Source organism: Vulpes lagopus, chromosome 3 (genome assembly GCF_018345385.1).
Source record: "Vulpes lagopus strain Blue_001 chromosome 3, ASM1834538v1, whole genome shotgun sequence".
NCBI lineage: Eukaryota > Metazoa > Chordata > Mammalia > Carnivora > Canidae > Vulpes > Vulpes lagopus.
The window spans coordinates 47,482,921-47,506,664 of NC_054826.1; the positions used below are offsets into that span (position 1 = coordinate 47,482,921).

The 23,744-nt window shown below is 37.2% G+C and overlaps 1 protein-coding gene across 6 annotated transcripts in view; it reads left to right on the forward strand.

Moving 5' to 3' along the window:
- RANBP17 (RAN binding protein 17) overlaps window positions 1-23,744 on the forward strand; it is a 310,774-nt gene that overhangs the window by 260,064 nt on the left and 26,966 nt on the right. For 4 of the 6 annotated variants that reach the window (XM_041750025.1, XM_041750026.1, XM_041750027.1 and 1 more), the window contains 3 exons: window positions 8,565-8,779; window positions 10,743-10,881; window positions 23,029-23,195. In XM_041750025.1, the coding sequence (XP_041605959.1) occupies window positions 8,565-8,779; window positions 10,743-10,881; window positions 23,029-23,195 (521 nt within the window). The remainder of the gene's footprint in view (window positions 1-8,564; window positions 8,780-10,742; window positions 10,882-23,028; window positions 23,196-23,744) is intronic. The other 2 variants (XR_005986931.1, XR_005986932.1) reach the window with 1 other exon arrangement.

Sequence of the window (23,744 nt, forward strand, 5' to 3'; positions counted from 1 at the left end):
GTCAGTAGAACAGTTAGGATTATTCACTACATGTAAGAATTTACATCAGGGTTCTTTAAAGCAGTATATATGCTCCACGTGCATTTAAGGTATGACTTAATCGTATGCTTAAATTGGATTTGTAAAGCAGTGTACAAACCACTGTTGTTTATTGTGACCTAGAAAACAGACCAGTGGTTTTCCAACTGGGTTTTGCACAGCCCAAGAAATCTGTGAAAGTACCATGGAGGCCTTTCAGATAGCGCGGAGGAAGGCAACCTACTGCCGCCTTGACCAGAACCACCCAGCTATGCAGTTGCACTAGATTTGTTTGTAAAAGGGATCACCATTTTGAAAAGTGTTGTGGTTTTGTTGTTGTTGTTGGTTTTTTTGTTTGTTTGTTTTGGGTTTTGTTTTTTTTTTTTGGTAAAAGAGCTTGAAAATTACTATTTTAATTTACTTGGCATGTACTATTACAAGGATTGTAAGGATGAAGGATTATGATTGTATATTTATGTTTGAATGATTACTAAAAGGTAGTTGAAGAATGCATTGGTCTTGAAATAACTAGAGACTTCATAAAATGTCACCAGGAAATAACAGTTCTAAAACAAACTACCCAGGGACCATGTACATGGCCTTACATCCTATAAGAAACTTGGTTGGGGACATAGAGTGACAAAGTAGTACAGTAAAATTCACAAAAGTCTTCTGGAGGCAGTGGAATGAAGAACACTTTGAGGATCCCAGCACCAAGATCAGGTGGCTTACCAAAGCAAGACCTTGAGGAACACATTCCATAGCAGATCCACACATGTTGGACTTGCCTCCCCTTTGCACACAAGCAGAAAATACTGAATAAGCTATCAAATTAGAGTGATCTCCAAACAAATGTGTAGAGTGCAGTGGATTCTTTCATCCAGGCAGCTAGCATTTATTGAGCATTTACTCTGTGTCTGATGGTGTGAGAGTTATAAGGAATAAGACTTACAACACACTAAAAAGAATCTTACTGATTCTTCTCTTGAGGAACTTGAGTCCAGCAGAGGATTCAGTCAAGTAAATGAAGACTTAGGATGCGTTGTACTCACTTTTATGCTTGAGAAGCATACAGAGTGCTATGGTAGCCCAGAAGCTTCTAACTCAAACTGAGGAGTCAGATAAGGAAGTATCTTTTGAAGGAATAGAATAGGGCCCAGAAGTTTAAAGATGCTATTTGAAGTAGACAGTAGCTTTTACAAAATTATATGAATACAAAGCATTAGCATGGTCTATTAGCAAACTGCAGAATTTCAGAAATGCTCTAGAGAATAGAAAGTGAAAATCTTGATTATCTCATCATCCAAAGGAAACCATTATTTGCAGTTTAGTGTGTGCTCTTTCATACTTTTTATGTGTACATATAGATATATTTTTTCAAAAATAGTATAATATACTTGCTGATATGTAATTGACTTTTTTACTTATATAATGGCCATTGCTCAATGCTAACATATATCAATATATTTATTTTTAAGGGTTTTTTTTTTTCAAGTTTATTTATGTAAGCTCTACACCCAATGTAGGGCTCAAACTCAACCCTGAAATCAAGAGTTGGACATACCCACTCCCTGACTGAGCTAGCCAGGCATCCTTACCACATCTTCTTAAATAGCTGCAAAAGTATACATTTTATGGTCATACTATAATTTATTATTCACCTTTTAATAAATGTGATTTTTTATAAACATGTACTTTTTTACTATCCTATACTTTGTTTCAGTAAGCAACTTTGTACATTTAGCTTTGTGAGCTTCATTCATTCAACAAATGTATGCTGGGAGCAGCAGGCACTGTTCCTGACTCTGGATACATCAGTGAGCAAAACTGAAAAAGACATCATTTAGTATGTTAGAAGGTAATAAGTGCAATTAAAGAAAGAAGAAGGAAGGGAGGGAGGGAGAGAGGGAGAGTAGGGAGAGAGAGAGAGAGAGAGAGGTAGGAAGGAAGGAGAAGGAACATTAGAAGTACCAGAGATTGGAGAACGTGTTACAGTAAATTAAGTAAAGGGATAGAGGTAAGCCTCATTGAGAAGGTGACATTTGAGTGAAGACATGTAGTAAATGAGGGAGTTAGTTGTGTGGATTTCTCTGGGAAGAGTATTCTAGACTGATAGAATACCAAGTTTTAGGGTCCTGAGGCAACAGTGTATGTATCTGGCATGTCTGAAGAACAGCCAAGCAATCAGTAGCTGGAGCAAAGTGAACAAAAGGGGGCATTATAACAAGAACAATTTCATGTAAAGTCATCCCTGCAGACAATTATCAGGGCTATGATTTTAACTCCAAGTGAAATAGAGGAACTTTAGAATGTTTTGACCAGAGGAGTAACATGATTTGATATTGGCTTTGACTAAGGTGATAGTAGGAGTGGTGAGAAGTGGTTAGATTTTTGGGTATACTTTGAAAGTAAAGCAAATTTCTTGATGGATTGAAAATGTGGTACAGGGATCCCTGGGTGGCGCAGCGGTTTGGCGCCTGCCTTTGGCCCAGGGCGCGATCCTGGAGACCCGGGATCGAATCCCACATCGGGCTCCCGGTGCATGGAGCCTGCTTCTCCCTCTGCCTGTGTCTCTGCCTCTCTCTCTCTCTCTCTGTGACTATCATAAATAAAATAAAATAAAATTTAAAAAAAGAAAAAGAAAATGTGGTACAAGAGAAATAATGTAGTCAAGAAATTTTGGCATGAACAACTGGAAAGATGAAGTTACCATTAACTGAGATGCATGCGAGGAGAATGAAAAGTTCCATTTTGGTCATGTTCAGTTCAAGATGTTGATTGGACATCCCAGTGGGGATATGAAACACAGAGTTGGTGATGTGAGTCTGAAGTTTAGAGTTAGGGCCAATCTAGAGAAACAAATGTGGAAGTCATTGACTTTTAGATGATATTTAAAGTTGCAAAAATAGTGAAGATCACCTAGGTGATCACCACCTAGGTGGTGAGTGAATATAAATAGAGAAGACTTGGGTTTGAGTCCTGGGTACTCCAGTGTTAAAGGGAAAGGGGAAGAACATCCAGCAAAGGAAAAGTGAGAAGGAGCAAGCACTGAAGTTAAAAGAAGATCAGGAGTGTGTGTCTTGGAAGACAAGGAAAGAGAGGTAGTCAGCTGGAGCAGAAGCTGTCCATGAATCAAGATAAGGATTGACCATTACATTTGGCAACAAAGAGGTCATTGGGAACCTTGAAAAGAACATTTTCAGTGGAGTGGGCATAAAAGAGAATGAGAGGAGGAGAATTGAAGACCGTGAAGACAGTTCTTTGGAAGAGTTTTATTATATAGGGGAGTACTATCTAGCAGGGAGGTAAGGCCAAGAGGTTGTTGTTGTTGTTTTTTAATGGAAGATATAATGGCATGACTTAGATTCCAAAGAGATGATCTAATAGGAAAAAGAGATTGCATAGGAGGAAAAGGGAGAAATTTATTGGTGCCATGTCCTGAGTACATAAGAGGAGATAGAAGCTAGTTGAACATATCGAAGGGCTTTTACAGGAGACAGTGCACGTGAGTGCAGATGCTAGCTAGTAGATAGGCAGATATTGTAATGAAGTTTTAAAATTAGAATATATTCCCAGAAGTGGATTTACACATTTTAAATATTTTTATTTATTTATTTTTAATATTTTTAATAAATATTATCAAATTGCCCTCTAGAATGATTATGCTAATTTACATCTCCAACAATTTGTTTATTTTCCTGTATCCTTATCAACACTGCCCTGTTTTTTTAATCTTTTTTCATCTGAAATGGAAATACTATATTCCTTTCCATTCTTCATAGCTTCAGTTCTGTCCCAAATCATTTATGTCCAGGGACCTCATAAGATTTTTGCAGAGAGACCTATAGTAATATCAACAAGCTTGTGGTTCTCTTTCCATAACAGTTCTGATGATGAATGAAGACATTCAACCTATCGAGCTGTCAGCTAAATATCACTTTAAAATTTTAGAGATTAAAAGGGAAAAAGAAAAGTAAATCAATGTAATGGATTGTTTTATAAGCCAGGAATAGCATTGTTCATACTATTAGTTCTTCCTGATATAAGATGCTACTATAGTGTTTTATCCCTTGAACCTTCTTTTTTAAGTATTCTTTTGAGGACACAGAGAATTGGTAGAATGTGGGGTAAAGAACCACCCTGTGACCCCATGCAGCTGATTCTCTACTGAAGAAATGGAGGGAAGGTATTCAAAGATATATCCATGACCTCACTGAATCATGTATTAGAAGGAAGTATACTTTTCTATGCCCCATACACCCAGCTTCACCTCTTCCTCTTTCCTAGGCCATAACTCCCTATGTGTGAACTTACAGGCTATTAGACTTCAAAAAGAAATAAACCCCCAGCTGTATATGTTGCTATAGTTTACGTTTACTGAGTGCTGTGCCAGTTATTATGGTAAACACTTTACATATGCTCTCTCCTTTACTCCACATAAGAGCCTTGTGAGTTATAGGTGCTGTTATTATCCTTATTTTTATAAATGAAGATATTGACTTACAGGAGTTGATGGTCTGCTCAGACACTTAGGTAGTAAGGAAAGATGTAAGATTCAAACTCCAATCAGTATGTCTCAGAAGCCAACCTGGTTCAACATTACCTCATGCACTATATGTTAATCTTCTGTTAGAATATTATCTTTTATATAGTTCTCCAGCTGAGGCCTATGAAGGAAGGCCATGCCTCTTGGAGTGTAGGAAGAGAACATCATGGAGTCAGTCACTCAAGGAAGAGGTGGGGTCTCAGAAGGAAAAAAAAGTTTAAAAAAATTTTTTTTAAAGACCTGAAGTAGATCTCAGATAAACAAAAGAGGAGGTTTTGCTGTTTTAATGTATGTCCTTTTCTGAATCTAGATCTTGAGAATTGTCTAGAAGAGTACTTCTGAGTGCTAGAAGCTAACCCAAAAAAACAAAACAACAAAAAGAGTTTTTTAAAAAAGGACAGAGAATAGAGGTTAAAAAGAAGAACCCAAACAATTAATATGAGCTAACAATGAGGAAAATGTTTCTAATAAGCTGCATTATCTGTATCAGGAGTCCTCTGAGCTTCTCAGTTTTTTCCTTATTTTCCTTATTTTTAGCGAGATTTCTTTTCCTGCTGCACATGTACAAGAGTAAGAACAGAAATTCCATGATACCTCTGCCCCCCACTCTTGTCCACAATGGCCTTTGGCCAGGTCATCCATTCACTTCACAGTGTTCTTTCCCTGAGCCCCAGAGCAGCCTCTGCACCCATTCGCCCAGGCCTAATGTTAAGGTAACAGTACCTATTCTCCTGCCCACAATCATGGCATTATAGTCAGTGGGAAACAATTAGAGATTTTTCTTTTGATTCTCAGGTTTGGAAATCTTTATTTCATTAAGGTACATACCACTTCCTTTTGTGCTGCTACAGTGGTACCAGAGTGGTAACTGTCACTGGCTTCAGTGGCTTCCAGCCTGACAGTGCCTTCACTGCCAGCTGTCCCTCAGTGTCATATAAGATCTGCCTCCCAGGAGCTTCTTTCCTGAAGGAAAGAGGGAGGTAGCACTTTCCAGGCATGGGGTGAACAGGGTAGACAAAGGAGAGTTGTCACACCTATAAAGGAACTTCACAACCAGACTTCAGCCCTGTCACTTTTGTTTACAGTAATGTGAGTCTAATTGTGAGATGATAAGCTTTTGGGGGGCAGGGCGCCCAATTGCAGTAAGTATTATTGAATATCATGTATTAAATAAAGCTGAATTACAGTGAATAAATGACTTGGCCAGGCCTTCTCTCCCATGGTCTTTCATCACCACCATGGAATGATGAGGCACCTGGGCACAGGGAGATGCAGTTTCCTATTTCAAAAGTATTACTCATTCTAATTTTCCAAGGTCATGATGGTACACAAATTAACACAGATATGTCTGAACAGTCCAAAAGACATGTTATGTATATTAAATTGAACTTTAACACAGAGAGGAAAGTTATAATTCTAAATAGGCAATCCTTCCTGATGATAGGTTATCCAACACTTTAAAATCAAAATTTTAAATTTTGACCATCACAGTTCTTGGTCTGTCTATTCCAACTTTTGCTACAGAATATAAGATGTTTAATTCTCCCATAAGGACATCAGCATAAAAAGACCCCAAAAGATGATCCAGTTTTCTCCCTTTGACTCTGGCACCTTTCCAACAAACCAGAATGTGTAAACCATACATACCCCCAAATTACCCTAGCTCTTTTCATCACATACAAGCAGTGCTTTTCTTTTTCTGGGAAAGAAAGAATGGGGGAATGTCTACCTTGGTTTATATTGACTTTGAGCGAAGGTAGAAAAGCAGTGGTTGACAACTTTCTTCTCCCGCAGTACCCTGCTTTCTCAGACCCCTGTGCCTATGCACTTAATCTACCCAGCACACACTCCTCCCCCTCTCAGTCTACCTAGAAAACTGTGTTTGGTCCTTGAGAAATAACCTGTTCTGGGAAGCCATTCCCCACTGCCTTCCTGCCCAAGCAGCCAGTCTCTTCTTCTTTCCCCTAACATTTTAACACACCTCTCTGTGTTTGTCACATTGTATGGGATCATTGATTTATAAGTCTATTTCCCTCACCAGACTGAACTTTCTCAGAGCAGAAATTTTATTTCATTCATTTGTTTGTCCTAGCACCTCACACGTGGTAGCTGTTAAGTAAATGTTGTCATATTGAGTTGAATCTTTATGGAACTTACTGTATATCTCTAAGGTAAGTTAAGATGAGGTCATGAAAGAGGGTACAGAATTTAATATGGAGTAAATTCTAGGATCCGTCTCAGCCTTCTAGTTTGAAGGTGTGGGTCAGGTGTTGTCATTTGGATGTGTAAATTATAAGCAAAGCCTTGTGGGCTTCTAGGGATGCACAGAAGAAGACCTGTGCGTGGCGGTGTTTCAGCAAGGGGAAGAGACCTCTATGGGGCGGCCCTGTGTTTCATGCTCCACCAGAAGTATTGCTCCTTCTTAACCACTTGATACACATGTGATTACCATAATACACACATCTGTCAGGGTCCAAACAGAGAAAGACAAGCACTATGACATTTACAGAATAGGGAATTTATTTTATGAATTAGATTTTGCATCATAAAAAAAAAAAAAAAGATTTTGCACCATCTTGGGTGAAGATGGAGAAATAGATCAAAAGTGAGAATTGAAAGTTTAGGAGAAAAATCACTAATCAGCCCTCCTGAAACAATGGCATAGATGGACAAATTGGAGCTTGCAAAAATCTAGAAGCTAGACACATGCCGTGAAAAGATGTGGAGTGAGAGGGGAACTGGTGTAGGATAGAAGTCATTGGAAGACTGTTGCTTCTGCATAGCTGCCATTCTGGAAATTTGCTGCACAGTAGTTGGTGGTGGCCTTGGAGTCATTCATCAGCAGAGTTGGTGATTCTAGTCACAGAGGAGGAAAGAATAAGGACAAAGTGAAACCCAATGGCATTTATGCTCTTTTTTTCACCATCTCTGATGACAGTAATTTTCACAAAAACATGGCTGTTAGTCACTTGGACCTTACAAATGCAGGTTTCTCTTTTGCCCAATTCTAGCCCACTACCATACAGGGAAATGACTTCTGGGAAACTTAATTCTTAGGTAGCCTGATTGAGGCAGTACAAAACCACAATAGTATTACCTCTAAATATTGTAAATTGAATTTAGTTTCAATTATAGAAGCAGTACTCACTTAAATAGGAAAAAATGAAGGTAAGAAACACGTATGACTTTATAGTTTTTCAAAAAGCATTCTTGGGTATTGCCTAGAAACATAGCTTACTTGCACACATTTCAGAAACAGAAGCTGTTGATTATAAATGCTAACTGCTCTAAAAAATCTTAAGGTGATTATGTAAGTATTTATTTGTCCTTTGATCGTCAACATAGAATTTAAGTACAGTTTTTTAAATAATCATCCGAAAAATGATCTAAGGAAAAAAGGAAGAAGTAACATTTGTTATGAACTGTGTAAAGAACTTCGTATGTGTCTTATTTCATCTAATTCATGTACCGAACCTGTGAGTCTTCTAAAAGTGAAGTAACTCAAGATCAAATTCATGTAAAACCATTGAAAATCCATCCCAGAATTTAGAGTAACTTAATATCTCAGTCTAGGCTATCTTTTTCTCTTGACTTAGTTGGTTATTTACTCCTATTTTTTAACATCTTATTGAAGAAGAGATAACACATAAAGTATGTAAAGTGAACTAATATTAAGAGTACAACTCAATGAATTTTTATCTATATATTCATATAATTGTATGAATTCATATTTCGTATCTATCTATATATTCATATAATCACCATCCAGATAAAAATACAAAACTTTTCCAATACCCTTGATTGGTTTTCCTTGGGCCATTTGTACTTCTCAGGTAAATTGTCATATATATTTATATTTGTCATTACATGGATGGTATAAGTCTTATGATAGGAAGTGAACCTTAGGAATAAAGTAAAAATGTTAAATAATGTGCCTCATAACTGCTTTGAATTACATCTACTTATATCACTTTCTCTTTCTGCTTTTACCCTAAAACAGGTAATCAGATCCTGTCCCTTGGGAGCCTCTCAAAAGATCAGATTTATCCAATGAAACTCAAGGGCATCTCCATCTGCTATTCAGCTCTCAAATCTGCCTTGTGTGGAAATTATGTCAGCTTTGGCGTCTTCAAGTTGTATGGGGACAACCATTTTGACAATGTACTCCAGGCCTTTGTCAAAATGCTGCTGTCAGTGTCCCACAGTGACTTGCTAGTAAGCAATCATGCATCATGGGAGTCATTGTGTGAAATGTGAAGTAACACCACCACAGGCTTGGAATGGTTATAATGAAGCCCAGGGAGTTAGATAGCACCAGAACATTTTATGTTTTAGGACAGCATCTTGATTTAACTTACATAATTTGAACAACTAAAGTGGCTGTATCTCTATAATTAAATGCATAGTTTTGAAAACTGCAGCTACCACCTCTGACAGGTTGGTCATTCAGAGTGCTCCAGGTTCAGCAGCTAGAAAATGTAATTAGCAATTTCAACTAATTGCTTATAAACATGATCATAATTCAGAAAATGTCTGTTTCCTGAAGCAGAAATGCAGGAATGTCTGCAGGATCTTCTCCTTTCTTCCTTCCTCCTCCTACTCCATCAGCTTCCCCTACTATCTGGCCTTCCTTTCCATGAAAGTTCTGATGTGGCAGAAAGAGTGAACTCAGAGTTGAGTGTATGGGTGCACAGTCTCACCTCTGCCACTTACTAGTTATTTACCTTGAATAAATAACCTTCTCTATTTCTCCAGGCTTCAATTTCCTCACCTTTAAAATTAGTAAATTAAATAAGGTGATCTCTAGGTCCCTTTTCAACTCTACCATCTAGTTTCTATGATTTATGTCAGTGGTTTTCAAACTTTGAGGTGCAGGAGAATCACCAGGGGTGCTGGTTGGAATTTTAAATTTCCAGGCTCCTCCACTGAGCTGTCATTATCGCCTTTTTTAAACATCTCTGCCTGATTACAAAAAAAGCTAATATATGCCCAATGTAGTTGTAGTAATTACTTCAGCAACAACCAAATTCATGCTCAGGCTTAGTTCAGGCTTTCTCCCCTGCTCCCTGCCAAGGGGAGACAGGGGCCTTTGTTAGTCAACCTGTGTGAGAAATGCTCTTTGACAAGAATGGACCAGTGAACTAGTGGCACCCTCTCCACTGTTCTAAGTAGTCTCAATAGAACCACATCTCAAGCCAGAGTGGTTTAACCTCAGTAGTAGAATGGGATGCTCATTGAAGGCTGCCTATATGACAAATTATAAAATAGAAACTTGACTCAGATCAGGCATGTGTTGACAGCTTACCTCACTGAGAGGACTCTTCACTACAGTGAGGTCCACCAAAAAAAACTGATTGTGGCTTCAGGAATTGCTCTAATCCTTTTTCTGACAGGCAAGCAATCTTTAACTTGATATCTCTCAATAATAAGGGTGCATAGGACTCCCTTAGCATGCATGTTTAAAATGCATGTGTCAAGACCTCATTCCAGAGCTTTCCATGTGGTGATCTGGAGTGGGGATCAGGAAACTGCATTTTTAATAAGCACCCCATGTGCTTATGGACGTGGTCTTTAATAAATACTGTTCTGATTTATTTCTCTTATGAGTGTTATGCTTCTTTGAAATTGGTTTGAGTTCCATTTAAGTTGTTTAGGTTATTTTTCTCATGCAATTATCTTTTGCCCATAGTATATACTAAGCCATTGACCAAATCATGATTTAGTTAGGTGGATTGGCATTTTATAAGTACAATGGACTATGTCAAGTCCTATTATAATAGCAAATACCTTTGTATTTAAAAAAAAAAAAAGGCTGCCTTGCAACTATTAATATTATTCAGTGTTACAGTATCCCCATCCAGAAAAATAATTCAGCCTTCTAAATTCCATACTACAGAGATTTTATTTGCATTTAAGTGTTAGCCATATAATGTAAAATTGAGATTACTTACTATGCTATAGCTTCAAATTAGGATTTCTAGAGATTAAGAAGTTCCTATTAGACCCCCTTTAAATACTGAATTGTGAATCAAGATGTCATTTGTACCATGTATTTATTTTACATATTTGTGTTTAGGTAAGTTTACAATTTCCAATATTATAAATGGCAGTTTCCACTAGACCTTAAGATGTCTTTTGCTTCCCTGTCCCTTGACGCTTAGCTGTCTCTGTGTTGTAGCAATATCGGAAACTGAGCCAGTCTTATTATCCACTCCTGGAATGTCTTACGCAGGACCACATGAGTTTCATCACCAACTTAGATCCTCCTGTACTCCTGTATGTTCTCACATCTATCTCAGAGGGACTCACTACTCTTGGTAAGTATCATGGAGAACATTATTTCCAGAGGAAAAACTTCATTGTAGTCTCTTCACGTATGTGCCTACTGAGATGATTATCTTACAAAGGGGAAAAGATTGTATATCCAAACTGAAAGAACATTTTATAATTATTACTTGCAAGTGAGAGAATGCCCTTTTTTTTATATTTGGATGTACAGCTTATCTTTTAATCAGCTTAATTATAACTTACACACACAAAAAAACTCATTGATTTTAAGTGAGCAGTTCAGTGAGTACTGGCATGTATATATACAGTCATAAACTACCACAACCAAGATACGGAACATTTTCTTCACCACAAAAAGCTCCATCATGTCCCTTTCTGACCAATCCCTTCCCCCTCGCCCCAGCCCCAAAGAACCACTGTCTACTCTCTTTCACTATAATTTGCCTTTTTCTAGAATTTTGTCTAAGTTGAAACATATGATATGTAGACCTTTGTGCCTGGCTTCTTTGATTTAGCATCATGCCTTTGAGATTCATCCATGTTGTTTTGTGAATCAATGTATTCCTTTCTATTGCTGAGTATTATCCCATTGTATGTATTACCATACCACAGTCTATTTTCTAAATTCACTAACTGATGGATATTTGGGTCGTTTCCATTACTTGGTTATTTTGTACAATACTACTATGAATGTTCACATGCAAGTCTTCCTATAGACAAATACTATTTCTCTTGAGTAAATACCTAGGAGTGGGATGCTTGAGTATATTTTCAACATTATAAAGAAAACTGTGACACTGTTTCCCAAAGTGACTGTACCATTTTGCAATTCCAAGCAGTGTATGAGGGCTCTCGCTTCCCTGTATCCTCCCAAACACTTACTATTATTAATCTTTTTAATCTTAGCCATCCTAGTAGGTATGAATAAGAATCTCATTGTGGTTTTAATATTTATTTCACTACTTAATAATGATTTGAATATCTTTTCATGCTTGTGTACCATTTGTGTATCTTTTTAGTGAAGTATTTGTTTGAATCTTTAACTCATTTTTTTTTAACCGGGTTGTTTATCTTATAAGCATTTGTTACATATTCTGGATACAAACCCTTTATCAAATGTATGTTTTGCAAATATTTTTTCAGTCTTGGCTTGTCTTTTTGTTTTCTTGACAGTATGCCTTTATCACAAGAGCAAAGTTTTAATTTTGAGAAAGTCTAATTTATTTATTCGTTTTTCTTTTATGGTTCTTGTCTTTTTGGGTCCTATGCTGAGAAATCTTTACTTAACCCAAGCCAAAAAGGTTGTTCTTAGTTTTCTTCCAGAAGTGTTATAGTTTTTTATCTTACGCTTAGGTCTATGATCCATTTCAATTAAATATTTTGTATATAGTATTATATTACGTATGAGATAAAAGCTGGTTTTAACATACAGTTATTCAATTACTCTAGCACCTTTTGTTAAGGAATATCCTTTCTCTGTTGAATTACTTTGTGCCAATTCTATACTTTTCTGGGTTTTTTTTGTCCTAACTTTATGCTGATTCTTAAAATCAGATAGCATAGCCCTCTAATTTTGTTTTCTTCATTTAAAATTGTCTTGACTATTCTGGGTCCTTTGTCTTTTTATATAAATTTTAGAGTCAGTTTGTCAGTTTCTCTTGTTAGGAAAAAAAAATGAATAGGGGAATTTTGGTGGTGATTCCATTGAATCTCTAGCCCACTTTGGAGAGAATTGATATATTAGTAATATTGAGTGTTCAGCTCCTGAAAATGGCATGTCTGTCCATTTATTTAGATCTTCCTTAATTTTTCTCAACAGCATTTTTGTAGCTTTGAATGTATGACTCTTGTACATATTTTGTTGTATTTATAACTATTTTGTAATTTTATGTTATTGTACATGGTACTGATTTTCAATTTCCTGTTGTTCTTGGCTACCGTGCAGTTGATTTTTTTGTATGTTGACCTTGTATTATACAGCCTTACTAAACTCATCTATTAATTCTGGTGGTTTCTGTAGATGTCTTAAGATTTTCTATATAGTGTCTGCAAATAAAGACAGCTGATCTCTTCCTTTCCAATCTGTATAGATTTTATTTTTTCTTATCTTATCACACTGGCTAGGACCCACAGTACAGTGTTGAACAGAAGTAATCATAGCAAACATTTTTTCCTTGTCTCCAAGGAAATGTCTCCATTCATCCACCATTCAATATAATGTTAGCTGTAAGTTTTTACATAGATTCTCTTTATCTTGTTGAGAAAATTCTCTTCCCTTGTGGTTTTTCTGAGGCTATTATCATGGATGAATGTTGAGTTTTATCAAATTACTTTTCTGCGTCTACTGAAAGGTTCATATGGTTTTCCTTTTTAGTTCTATTTATACATTACATAATGTTGATCATCACATTGATGGATATTTGAAGGTTAACCTAACCTTGCATTCCACACTAGGTTATAACATTATCCTTTTTATGTATCACTAAATTCAGCTTTCTAAAATTTTGATACAGGTTTTTATATCTATATGCATGACAGATATTGATGTATTCTATAATTTTTCTTCCATACCTTTTATTCTTTGTTTATTCTTCTGTATCTTTGCCTTGTTTTAGTGTCAGTCTAAGGCCCTGATAAAATAACTAGGGAATTGTTTTCTTCTCTTTTCTTAAAAAGTTTCTGTAGAATTGTTACTAGCTCTTACTTAAATGTTTGATAGAATTCCCCAGTGAAGCCATTAGGCCTAGATTTTTTTTAGTTGGTTTTTAACTATAAATTAAATGTTTTTTAATGGACATAGGGCTATTCCAGTTATTTATTCGGGTAGCATTTGGTAGTTTATGTCTTTAAAGGAATTTCTCAATTTCATCTGAAGCTCACCTGACATTGACACAGAATTATTCATTATATCTCATTGTTATACAATTTGATTTCTGTAAGGTCTATGGTGATATCCCCTCTTTCTTTTTTTTTTTTTTTTTTTTTTTTTGATATCCCCTCTTTCATTCCAGAAGTTGACCATTTGTGTCTTCTCTCTTTTTTTCCTGATCATTCTGGCTCTAGATTTATCAGCTTTATTGCAAAGAACCAGGTTTTAGTTTTCAGTGATTTCTCTGTTATTTTTCTTTTATTTCATTGATTTCGCATGTGGCCTTTATTATTTTCCTCCTTCAGTTTACTTTGCTTTTCCTTTTCTAATTTTTCAGGCAGAAACTTAGATTACTGATTGTAGACCTTTCCTCTTTGCTAATATACACATTTAATGCTTTCATCTAAGCACTGCTATAGCTGTTCCTCACAAAATTTTTATGTATTTTGGGGTTTTTTTCTGTTCAGTTTAAAAATATTTTCTAATTGTCCTGCTCATTTCTTCTTTTATTAATAGATTGTTACTGAGAGGCACGGTATTTAAATTCTGTATGTCTAGAAGTGTTCCTGTTACCTGTTATTGATTTTATTTTAATTCCATTATGGTCACAGAATATACTCAATGATTATTATAACCTTTATTTTTTTTTAAATATTTTTATTTATTATTTATCTATCCATCTGTCTATATTTTTTGAGAGAGCACACATGTGTGAGTTGGGGGATGGGCTGAGGGAAAGAGAGAATCTTTTTTTTTTTTTTTTTTTTTTTTTTTAATTTATTATAATCACAGAGAGAGAGAGAGAGAGGCAGAGACACAGGCAGAGGGAGAAGCAGGCTCCATGCACCGGGAGCCCGACGTGGGATTCGATCCGGGGTCTCCGGGATCGTGCCCTGGGCCAAAGGCAGGCGCCAAACCGCTGCGCCACCCAGGGATCCCTATTATAACCTTTATATTTATTGGATCTTTTTTATGGTTCAAAATAAATGAATGTTCCATCAGCACTTGAAACGAATGTGCATTCTGTTGTTATTGGGAAGAATGTTCTATAGTGGTTTAATTGATAATGCACAGATTTTCTACATTCTTACTAGTTGTTTGTTTTTTACTTATTTTGTGAATTACCAAGAGAAAAGTGCTGAAGTCTAGCTATAATTATAGATTTTTCCATTTCTCCTTTCAGTTCTATCAGTTTTTATATAAACTATTTTAAAGCTGTATTATTAGGTATATAAATATTTATGATTCTTCTGTCCCTTTGATGACTTTTCCCCTTTATCATGAAATGGCCCTTTTTATCTCTGGTAATACTCTTTAAAATATATATATATATCTATTTTGTCTGGTATTACCAGCTTTTCCAGCTTTCTTTTGATTAGTGTTGCCTCTTTTTCCATCATTTCATTTTTAATCATCCTATGTCTATTTAAAGTTGGTTTCTTGTAGACAGAGGTATTTTCTATTGATTTTGTAACAATTTTTATAAATTTGGTGGCTTAAACCAATTAAATTTATTATAACTATTTTTATTTTTTTAATTTATTAACTTATAGCTATTTTTATTTTTTTAAGATGTTATTTACTTATTTGAGAGAGAGCCCGTGCGCATGTGTACTCAAGTGGGAGAGGGGCAGAGGGAGAGAATCTCAAGCAGACTCTACATTGAGCACAGAGCTGACACAGTATCCAGTCTCACAACCCTTAAATCATGACCTGAGCCAAAATCAAGAGTCGGATGTCCAACCAGTTGAGCCACCCAGGTGCTCCATTTCATAGCTCTTTGGATCATAAATCTGACATGAGTCTCAGTAGGCTAAAGTAAAGGTGTCAGCTATGTTCTTTTCTAGGAGCAAATCCATTTCCTTGCCTTTTCCAGTTTCTAGAGACTATCTAAATTCCTTGGCTCATGGCCTCTCTTCAAAACCAGCAAGATTGCATCTATAACATTCTTTCATAGATACATCTCCCTCTGATTCTGACCTGCTTCTCTCTTTCACCTTTCAGGACCTTTGGGATTACATTGGGCCTACCTAGATAATCCAAAATAATCTCCATATTTTTCTTTTTTTTTTTTTTGAAGATTTTATTTATTTAATCATGAGAGGCACAGAGAGAGAGGCAGAGACACAGGCAGAGAGAGAAGCAGGCTCCATGCAGGGAGCCTGATGTGGGACTCGATCCCGGGACTCCAGGATCATGCCCCGGGCCAAAAGCAGGCACTAAACCGCTGAGCCACCCAGGGATTCCCTCTCCATATTTTTCACTCAGCTAATTAGCAGTCTTAATCCATCTGCAATCTTACTTAATTCTTTGCCATATAATCTAACATATTCATGGGTTCTGGGAATTAGCATGTGGACATATTTGCCTAATATGCAGCATATGTGGGTCATATTTTTATATCAAATCTGACTATCTCTGCCTTCTAATTAGTGTTTCAACCATTTACATTAGATGTAACTACCAGTGTATTTAAGTTTAAATCTATAATACTGGGGATCCCTGGGTGGCGCAGCGGTTTGGCGCCTGCCTTTGGCCCAGGGCACGATCCTGGAGACCCGGGATCGAATCCCACGTCGGGCTCCCGGTGCATGGAGCCTGCTTCTCCCTCTGCCTATGTCTCTGCTTCTCTCTCTCTCTCTCAATCTGTGTGTGACTATCATAAATAAATAAAAATTAAAAAAAAAAAAACACCCATGTGCTGGTTTTAAAAATAAATAAATAAATCTATAATACTGCTATTTATTTTCTTTTCATTTTGACTGAGCTTTGTTTCTTTTTTCGTTTTTTATTTTTCCTTCCTTCCTTTGGATCAATTAAATATTTCCTATGAATCCATTTTATATCCTCTATGAGTTTACTAAGCCAGACTTCTTTATTTTTAATGGTATTCCAGGATATGTAATCTACACCTTCAAGTAATATCATCACAGTTTGCCTTCAGATAATCACAGTCTCCTTCTTTCCCTCTGTATCCATTCCTTCTGGAACTCCCACTACACATGTGTTACATATCTCTGTTATTAGTCAAAGACTGGATGGAGGGGCACCTGGGTGGCTCAGTGGTTGAGCATCTGCCTTCGGCTCAGATTGCAATCCTGGGGTCCTGGGATCAAGTCCCACATCAGGCTCCCCTCAAGGAGCCTGCTTCTTCCTCTGCCTACATCTCTGCCTCTCTCTCTCTGTGTTGCTCATGAATAAATAAATAAAATCTTTAAAAAAAAAAAAAAAGACTGGATGGAAAGGACTCCTTTACAGGCTCCCACTCTTCGAAACTCCGTCTCATGAGTTCTAGCTGCCTCAGCCTCCCCAAGTTCAAACAGTTTCTTTTCAACTTAGTGAGACCACTTGGCTTTGTTTGGGTTCCTCCTTTCAGGCCCATAGCCTGGAAAGTGTTTAGGGCAATAAGCTCGAGTGATTGTGTAGATGTGACCCCATTTGTTTCCCTCCTCTCTGGTTTAATAGGTTTACGTTGCTTGTTGTGCAATAAGAGAAAACTGTTTCATATTTTTGTTCTATTTTCTAGTTGTGTATGGCAGAAGGAAAATTTCTCATAGCAGTTAATCCTTAATGGACAGAAACTGAAGCTTAGTCTTTTCTTATTATAGTTTGGCTTGACATTCTTTTGTCTCATATCATGGTAATACGTTAAGATGTTTAATTAGTTACAAATGGGTATGTTGTTCTCGAAGTGTGGTCTTGGGCCAAGAATCTACATTTTAACAAAGCTCTCAAGGGAGTTCTTGATGGGGTGGCATTATGAAGATAATACTAAGTAAGTTCCAGTGCTACCACCTGTTGAGTGTATGTTTGTGGACAAGTACTCTGTGCCTGATGCTATCATAGGTATTTTTAAGATACGTACTTCGCCTTTGTCATTCTCAGAATTGCTATGCATACCAAAACTGGGTTACATACTCTAATAGTGCTGTTTGTTCTTATTTCCTACTTGATTGCAAGTCTCCAAAGGACAAGACCTGTGTCTTGAGGTACTACTTTATTCCCAGTGCCTAGCATATAATAAGTGTTCAATAAATATTTATTGATTAAATTAATTAGATAATATTATTTTCGTTATACAGTTGAGTAAGCTGTGGCTCAGAGAAGTGAAACAACTTGCACATGGTCACACAACTAATAAGTGCCTGATCTAGGAGTCTTTCTAACTCTAAAACCCATTCCTCTTTACCTCACCACCCTGCTAGATCTGTCTATCTAATATAGGTCACATTTTGGCAGATGAATCATGCCGTGTCTTCAAGAAAAAAGACTATTGAGAGTAACCGCTTGGGTTTCTCCTTTTCCAACAAAAATAGATCTGCAAAGAGGCATTTATAGTTATTGTTTGGATTTCAAGCAGGTCTCAATTCTGCATTAGCCTTTTAGAAAAAATGAGAGGGAGTCACACAAAAAAACTGAATCAGTGATAAAGTAGCAACTCACCTAATATGCTTAATGTGATATTAAAAAATTTTGGTAATCAGCATTTTTAGTTTCAGCCAGCTATAATATGGGGAAGGAGAAAGGTGAATGAGAAAAGTAATTCTATGTTCTGTCTTTTTAATTGCCCAGCCACCATCCCCCTTCCCACCACCACTATCCTCTTACATACAGAGACCAAGTGCAGGACTTACAAAGCTGCTCTTAATAATGACTCTCAGGTCATTCATTCATAAGTATCAATTGTGCACCTACTATGTACTTGGCAGTACTAAAGAGAACAAGACAGATAAGGTCCCTGCTTATGTGAAGCTTAGATTCTAAAAGGAGAAGATAAACAATAAATGAACACACACACACACAAGAAAAAGTCAAGTCATGATACATGCTAAGCAAAGATTTGAAGTGGGATAATGATTGGAGAATGTTTAAATGTGGCTTCCCTCGACAAAGTGATAAGGGAAGGCCTCTGAAGTTTAGCCAGGGCAGGGACAGGGGTGAATTCCAACAAAAAGTAAAGGATGGCACAAAAGGCAAGAACTAGAAATGGTGGAGGCAAGCAAAAAAGTTGAACCACTGTAAACGTTTCACCAGACCCTTCCTCCAAGAAAATGTTCATCATCAATAGCATATGTTGTTATTTTGAGCACATTCTTGAACTGGAGGAAGTTGTATGAATATAATATGGGAACAAATCATTCAGGAAATATTTAGAAATTTTGAGACCTTGTACATTAGTTTCTCCCACCAAAAACATGCCAAAGATGGAAGAAAGCTATGAATTAGCCAAACAAAACGATGGGCTTGGTGTTTAAGGTATTGGGACAAGCCAGGAAAACACGTGGAAAGTGAAAAGGGGAACATGCTGTGTAGTGGGCACTATGTGAGTCTTTACAGGCTTCTTGCTGATTTCTCATAAGATCTTGTGAAGTAGGTGTGGCAAGCATGTTTTACCGAGGTGCAAATTGAAGCTCCAAAAGGTCAAAACATCTAGAAAATATAGATTCAAACCTAGACCCACCTATTTCAAAACTACTACACCACCCATTCAGACCTTCTGTTTCTGAAATTTTGAGCCCAAGCCAAATGTTAGCTCAGCCCTGTTATCATTCTCCTGACCCAGTTAAGCAACTCTTTCCTCTACAGTTAACTTTTCAGAACATCGTTCCATGATGACTCTTGGTGAACAGAAGGGCTATTAAGGATGCATGGGCTTCCTGGGGAGACTGGGTGCAGGAGAGAAGGAGCATTTGGTTGTTTCTAGTGCCAAACAACAAGTTGCTGGAGAGGACAAAGTGCCTATCTGGTTTAAAAATTGTATCTAACATTATCTAAATCATAGATGAATCCTTACAGGATTCTGAATACCAAGAGCTAGGACAAAATATGAAAATTCATGACTTCTGCTCATCCTTTTATGTCAGGAGAGTTTCATTATTTGAATCTCAAATAGTAGCTTGAGCTGCAAATAAAACCAATAATAATACACAGTCCTCAGCACTATTCATTCTGTTTTTGATCAAATGGCCCTTGATCCTTATGATTCTACACCTTTCAATCTACCCTAAACTAACATTTAGCCATTTCGAACTCCCCAACCGTAAATCAACCGTAATGGAAGCTCTTCTTGCTTTTATTGCAAGGATATATGCTCCAACCTTCATGTCTAAAGTGTTTACCTGGCTTTTTCATAGCTGACTCAGTAGATTGGAACCTTTTAATGCAACCTGCATGGCATGTGGTCACCAAATCTATGTGAAGTCTTTATAATTTTTGTGTGATTGATAGCATATTGTTCTTCATTGGTGAGGGAAACCATATCTATTTCCTGACTGCTTCCTTTTGTAGATATTAAGTTACTTAATCCATTTACTTTCATGATTGGGACTTCAGACGTAGAAATGTGAAAGAGAAAAGCAACCAAGCTCAACAAGTCTGTGCCTGACTCTTAGGCCCACATGTTTTCCACTGCATTATATTACCTCCTGGAATTATACAACCAAAGCTCCCTTTTCTACAATGTAACCCAATTAGTGGGGGAAAATAAACAGTTAATCATTCAGTCAAATACCATAGTTTTGGGAGAAAAAGAGCTCCTTTCTTCAAAGGAAAATATAGCACCACAGTTTGGTTACATATATAGCTTCTATAGCTCCACAGTTCCCAGAACTATTGTGCCTACCCATCTTTTAGACCTCCATACAACCCCTCCTAGTCCTGCATCAGCTACCATTATCTCTGATTTTAAATGCATTCATCTATCTGTATTTCAGAACTTTCCCCCAGACTACCTCTTTCTATTTATTATGCCATTCTCTCTGAAACAATAAATATGAAAGAGTTTTTAAACTCTGGTGTTATACCAGTTCTACTGCTATAGTATTATTACTAAACACAACTCAGGACCTACTAAAACCTTTCTCAGATTATATTTAGAGGAATTAGATTAGATTAGAAGAATCTGCGATTCTTCAGAAAGATTATTCTTTAATTCAGCTAATTAGATTAGATTAGAAGAATCTGCGATTCTTCAGAAAGATTATTCTTTAATTCAGTGCACTTGTTTGTTTTTTTAAGATTTTTATTTATTTATTTATTCATGAGAGACACAGAGACAGAGGCAGAGACATAGGGAGAGGGAGAAGCATGCTCCCCACGGGGAGCCGGATGCCGAGACTAAATCCCAGAATCCTGGGATCACGCCCTTGGCAAAGGAGGACACTCAACCACTGAGCCACTCAGGGATCCCTGTGAGTACACTTCTAATCTAAGAAAGGCACACGTGTCTCAGAAGCTCAGAGATTATAAGGAGGTTAATGATTGCCTAGGGAGTTCATAATCTGCTGCTTCCCAGCCCTACTCTCCTAGTCCACATTCCTCAACTGCGTCTGCCATTTTGGCCATTTTTTGAAGGTTTTTAATTGTTTCTCTCGCAATATTTCTGTTACTAATCATAAACTCCTCAGGATCCTGTCCAGGTGTTACCAAAAAATCAAGGCAGTGTCATGCTATGAATCATAAATATAAACTTTTGGTTAAGCTACTTAACCTCTGAGATTCATTTTTCTTATTTGAAAAATGCAAATAACCACACCTACAATATACAAAGCGGTTATTAGAAGTAAGTGAATAATAATTTTCATGTACAAAGGAGATAATAAGTGGTTGCTGTATCATGTTACTCACTTGCCTTTAAAAGAAAAAGCCTTAAAAAATAAAAATAAAATAAAATTTTTAAAAAGCCTTAAATAACACCTCTGTTGTCTTTCAAATTAAATGTAATGTCTCAGCCCACTATTGGATGCCCTTGAGGAAGAGCTCCCCCTACTTTGTCACCCTTCTGTCTTATGACTCCCTATACATTGTTTCACTCAAACCAAAAGTCCTGCTCCAGAATACAGCCTCCTCTTTTCATTGTGAGAACAAACTAGTAGTAACATCATCTTTTGAGCCCCTTGTGTTTTAAGAAAGTATTTGATGCTTGCATATATTTTTAGTCAATACCTAATTTTAATATCTACTTGATTTTAGTGGTTAAGACTCCAGCTCCTTGGAATCCCTGGGTGGCGCAGCGGTTTGGCGCCTGCCTTTGGCCCAGGGCGCGATCCTGGAGACCCGGGATCAAATCCCACATCGGGCTCCCGGTGCATGAAGCCTGCTTCTCCCTCTGCCTGTGTCTCTGCCTCTCTCTCTCTCTCTCTCTCTCTCTCTCTGTGTGACTATCATAAATAAATAAAAATTAAAAGAAAAAAAGAAAAACTCCAGCTCCTTGTTTATTTTCATACAGTAACTCCACAGTCATCTAGCCATGTGGCACTGGACACGTCACTTAATCCCTCACTATTCTTGTCTGTAAATGCAAATAATAATAGTAATTATTACAGTGAGGATAATAATATAACTATTATTATGAGGATACAAAACAGTAATTCATGTAACTAACACAGTAAATATCAGCTGTTTTTGTTATATGAGAATTTCTAGTTTTCTCATTCAACTCTGCAAGATATTTTACAAATAAGGAGAAGGGTTGAGTGGCTCTTTCGAAGTAACAAAATAGGAAGTAATTGGAAAAGAGAAGATTTGAAACCAGAGCTGACTCCAGAATTCCTGCCTTCCCACCACACCGTGTGCCTTGTGCTGATCTCTCTATCTGAAAAATGTTCTTCCTTATACCTAACTAAAATAACTTTTCCAGGTTCATCTCAAGTTCTGTCTCCTTCAGAAAGTCTCTATGATCCCCATCCAAATGTGATGTCTTCCTCAAAATCCTCATAGCAGGGACTCCTGGGTGGCTCAGCAGTTAAAATCATCTGCCTTTGGCTTAGGCTGTGATCCCGGAGTCCTGGGATCGAGTCCTACATTGGGCTCCCTGCATGGAGCCTGCTTCTCCATCTGCCTGTGTCTCTGCCTCTCTCTTTCTGTGTCACTCATTTGTACCCAGCATTGTGTTCCAGTAACCTATATACTAAATCATGAGAGCTTTGACAACAAGGTAGGGGTTACCCCTGAAACAGAATACTTTGCCCCAGGTCTACACCCTGTTTCGTCTGAAGCAGAGCTCTTTGTACCCAATAGATATTTAATAAAATCACTTGAGTTAAACAGAGGGTCATTAAGGCCACAAATGGAAAATTCTGTCCAATTCAATCCAAGAATAATTTACTAACAAGTTTTTATAGCAGGTCCTGTAGTAGACACTGGGTTTAAAGAGATAAGCAAGGCAAAATCCCTGCCCTCAAGGAATTTAGTTTGATAAAAGTGCTTTGAAACCAGAAAGTGTTTTTTTTTTTAATTGGAGGCATTATAATCAGATGAAAAAAGCACTTCAGTAATGCGAAGGAATTCTCATTTATTGTTCGTACAGATACAGTTGTCTCCTCCAGCTGCTGTACCAGTTTAGACTACATCGTCACCTACCTCTTCAAGCACATAGCAAAAGAGGGCAAGAAGCCACTTCGATGCAGAGAGGCTACCCAGGCCGGTCAGAGACTATTACATTTTATGCAGCAAAATCCAGATGTCCTACAGCAGGTAACTGGTGGTTGGTCACCTAGCTTAAGAAACAGAGTTTTCCAGACCCTGAATATCTCTTAGAGTAAATGGTCTTGTCAAGGCTCTTTACCAGTTATTCTCTAGGAGTATTTTCCCAGAAGATAGAGTAGCACACTAGCCCCACCTCAAGAAATCTCTTAAGTCATTCATCTTCTCCCAGTGAAGCTAGAATGCTAAAAACAAAAAGGATAGCTCTTCCAGAGGGCTGAGAGAAATAAAAGGCAAAGCCAGAACTAGAAACAGTCAAGCTCTGGTTTCTTTCCTGGAGCCTCTAATAATGTCTTCTTAAGTTTGCCCTGTAAGTACTCTGGTACATCAGGAAACTGCCATTTGCCTAGCTCCTGGGCAGTGCCAGGGAGCTTTGCTGAGAACCTCCCATTCATCATACTGCAACTGGTCTTCTCCTCATTTAAGATAAGAAATCAAGATTCAGATCATATTCTCCAGAACATTTAAGTAATAAATAATAAAGCCACAACTTCTTTTATTTTCAAATTTGCTTTGTGAGTGGCTAATATGAATTAGGTC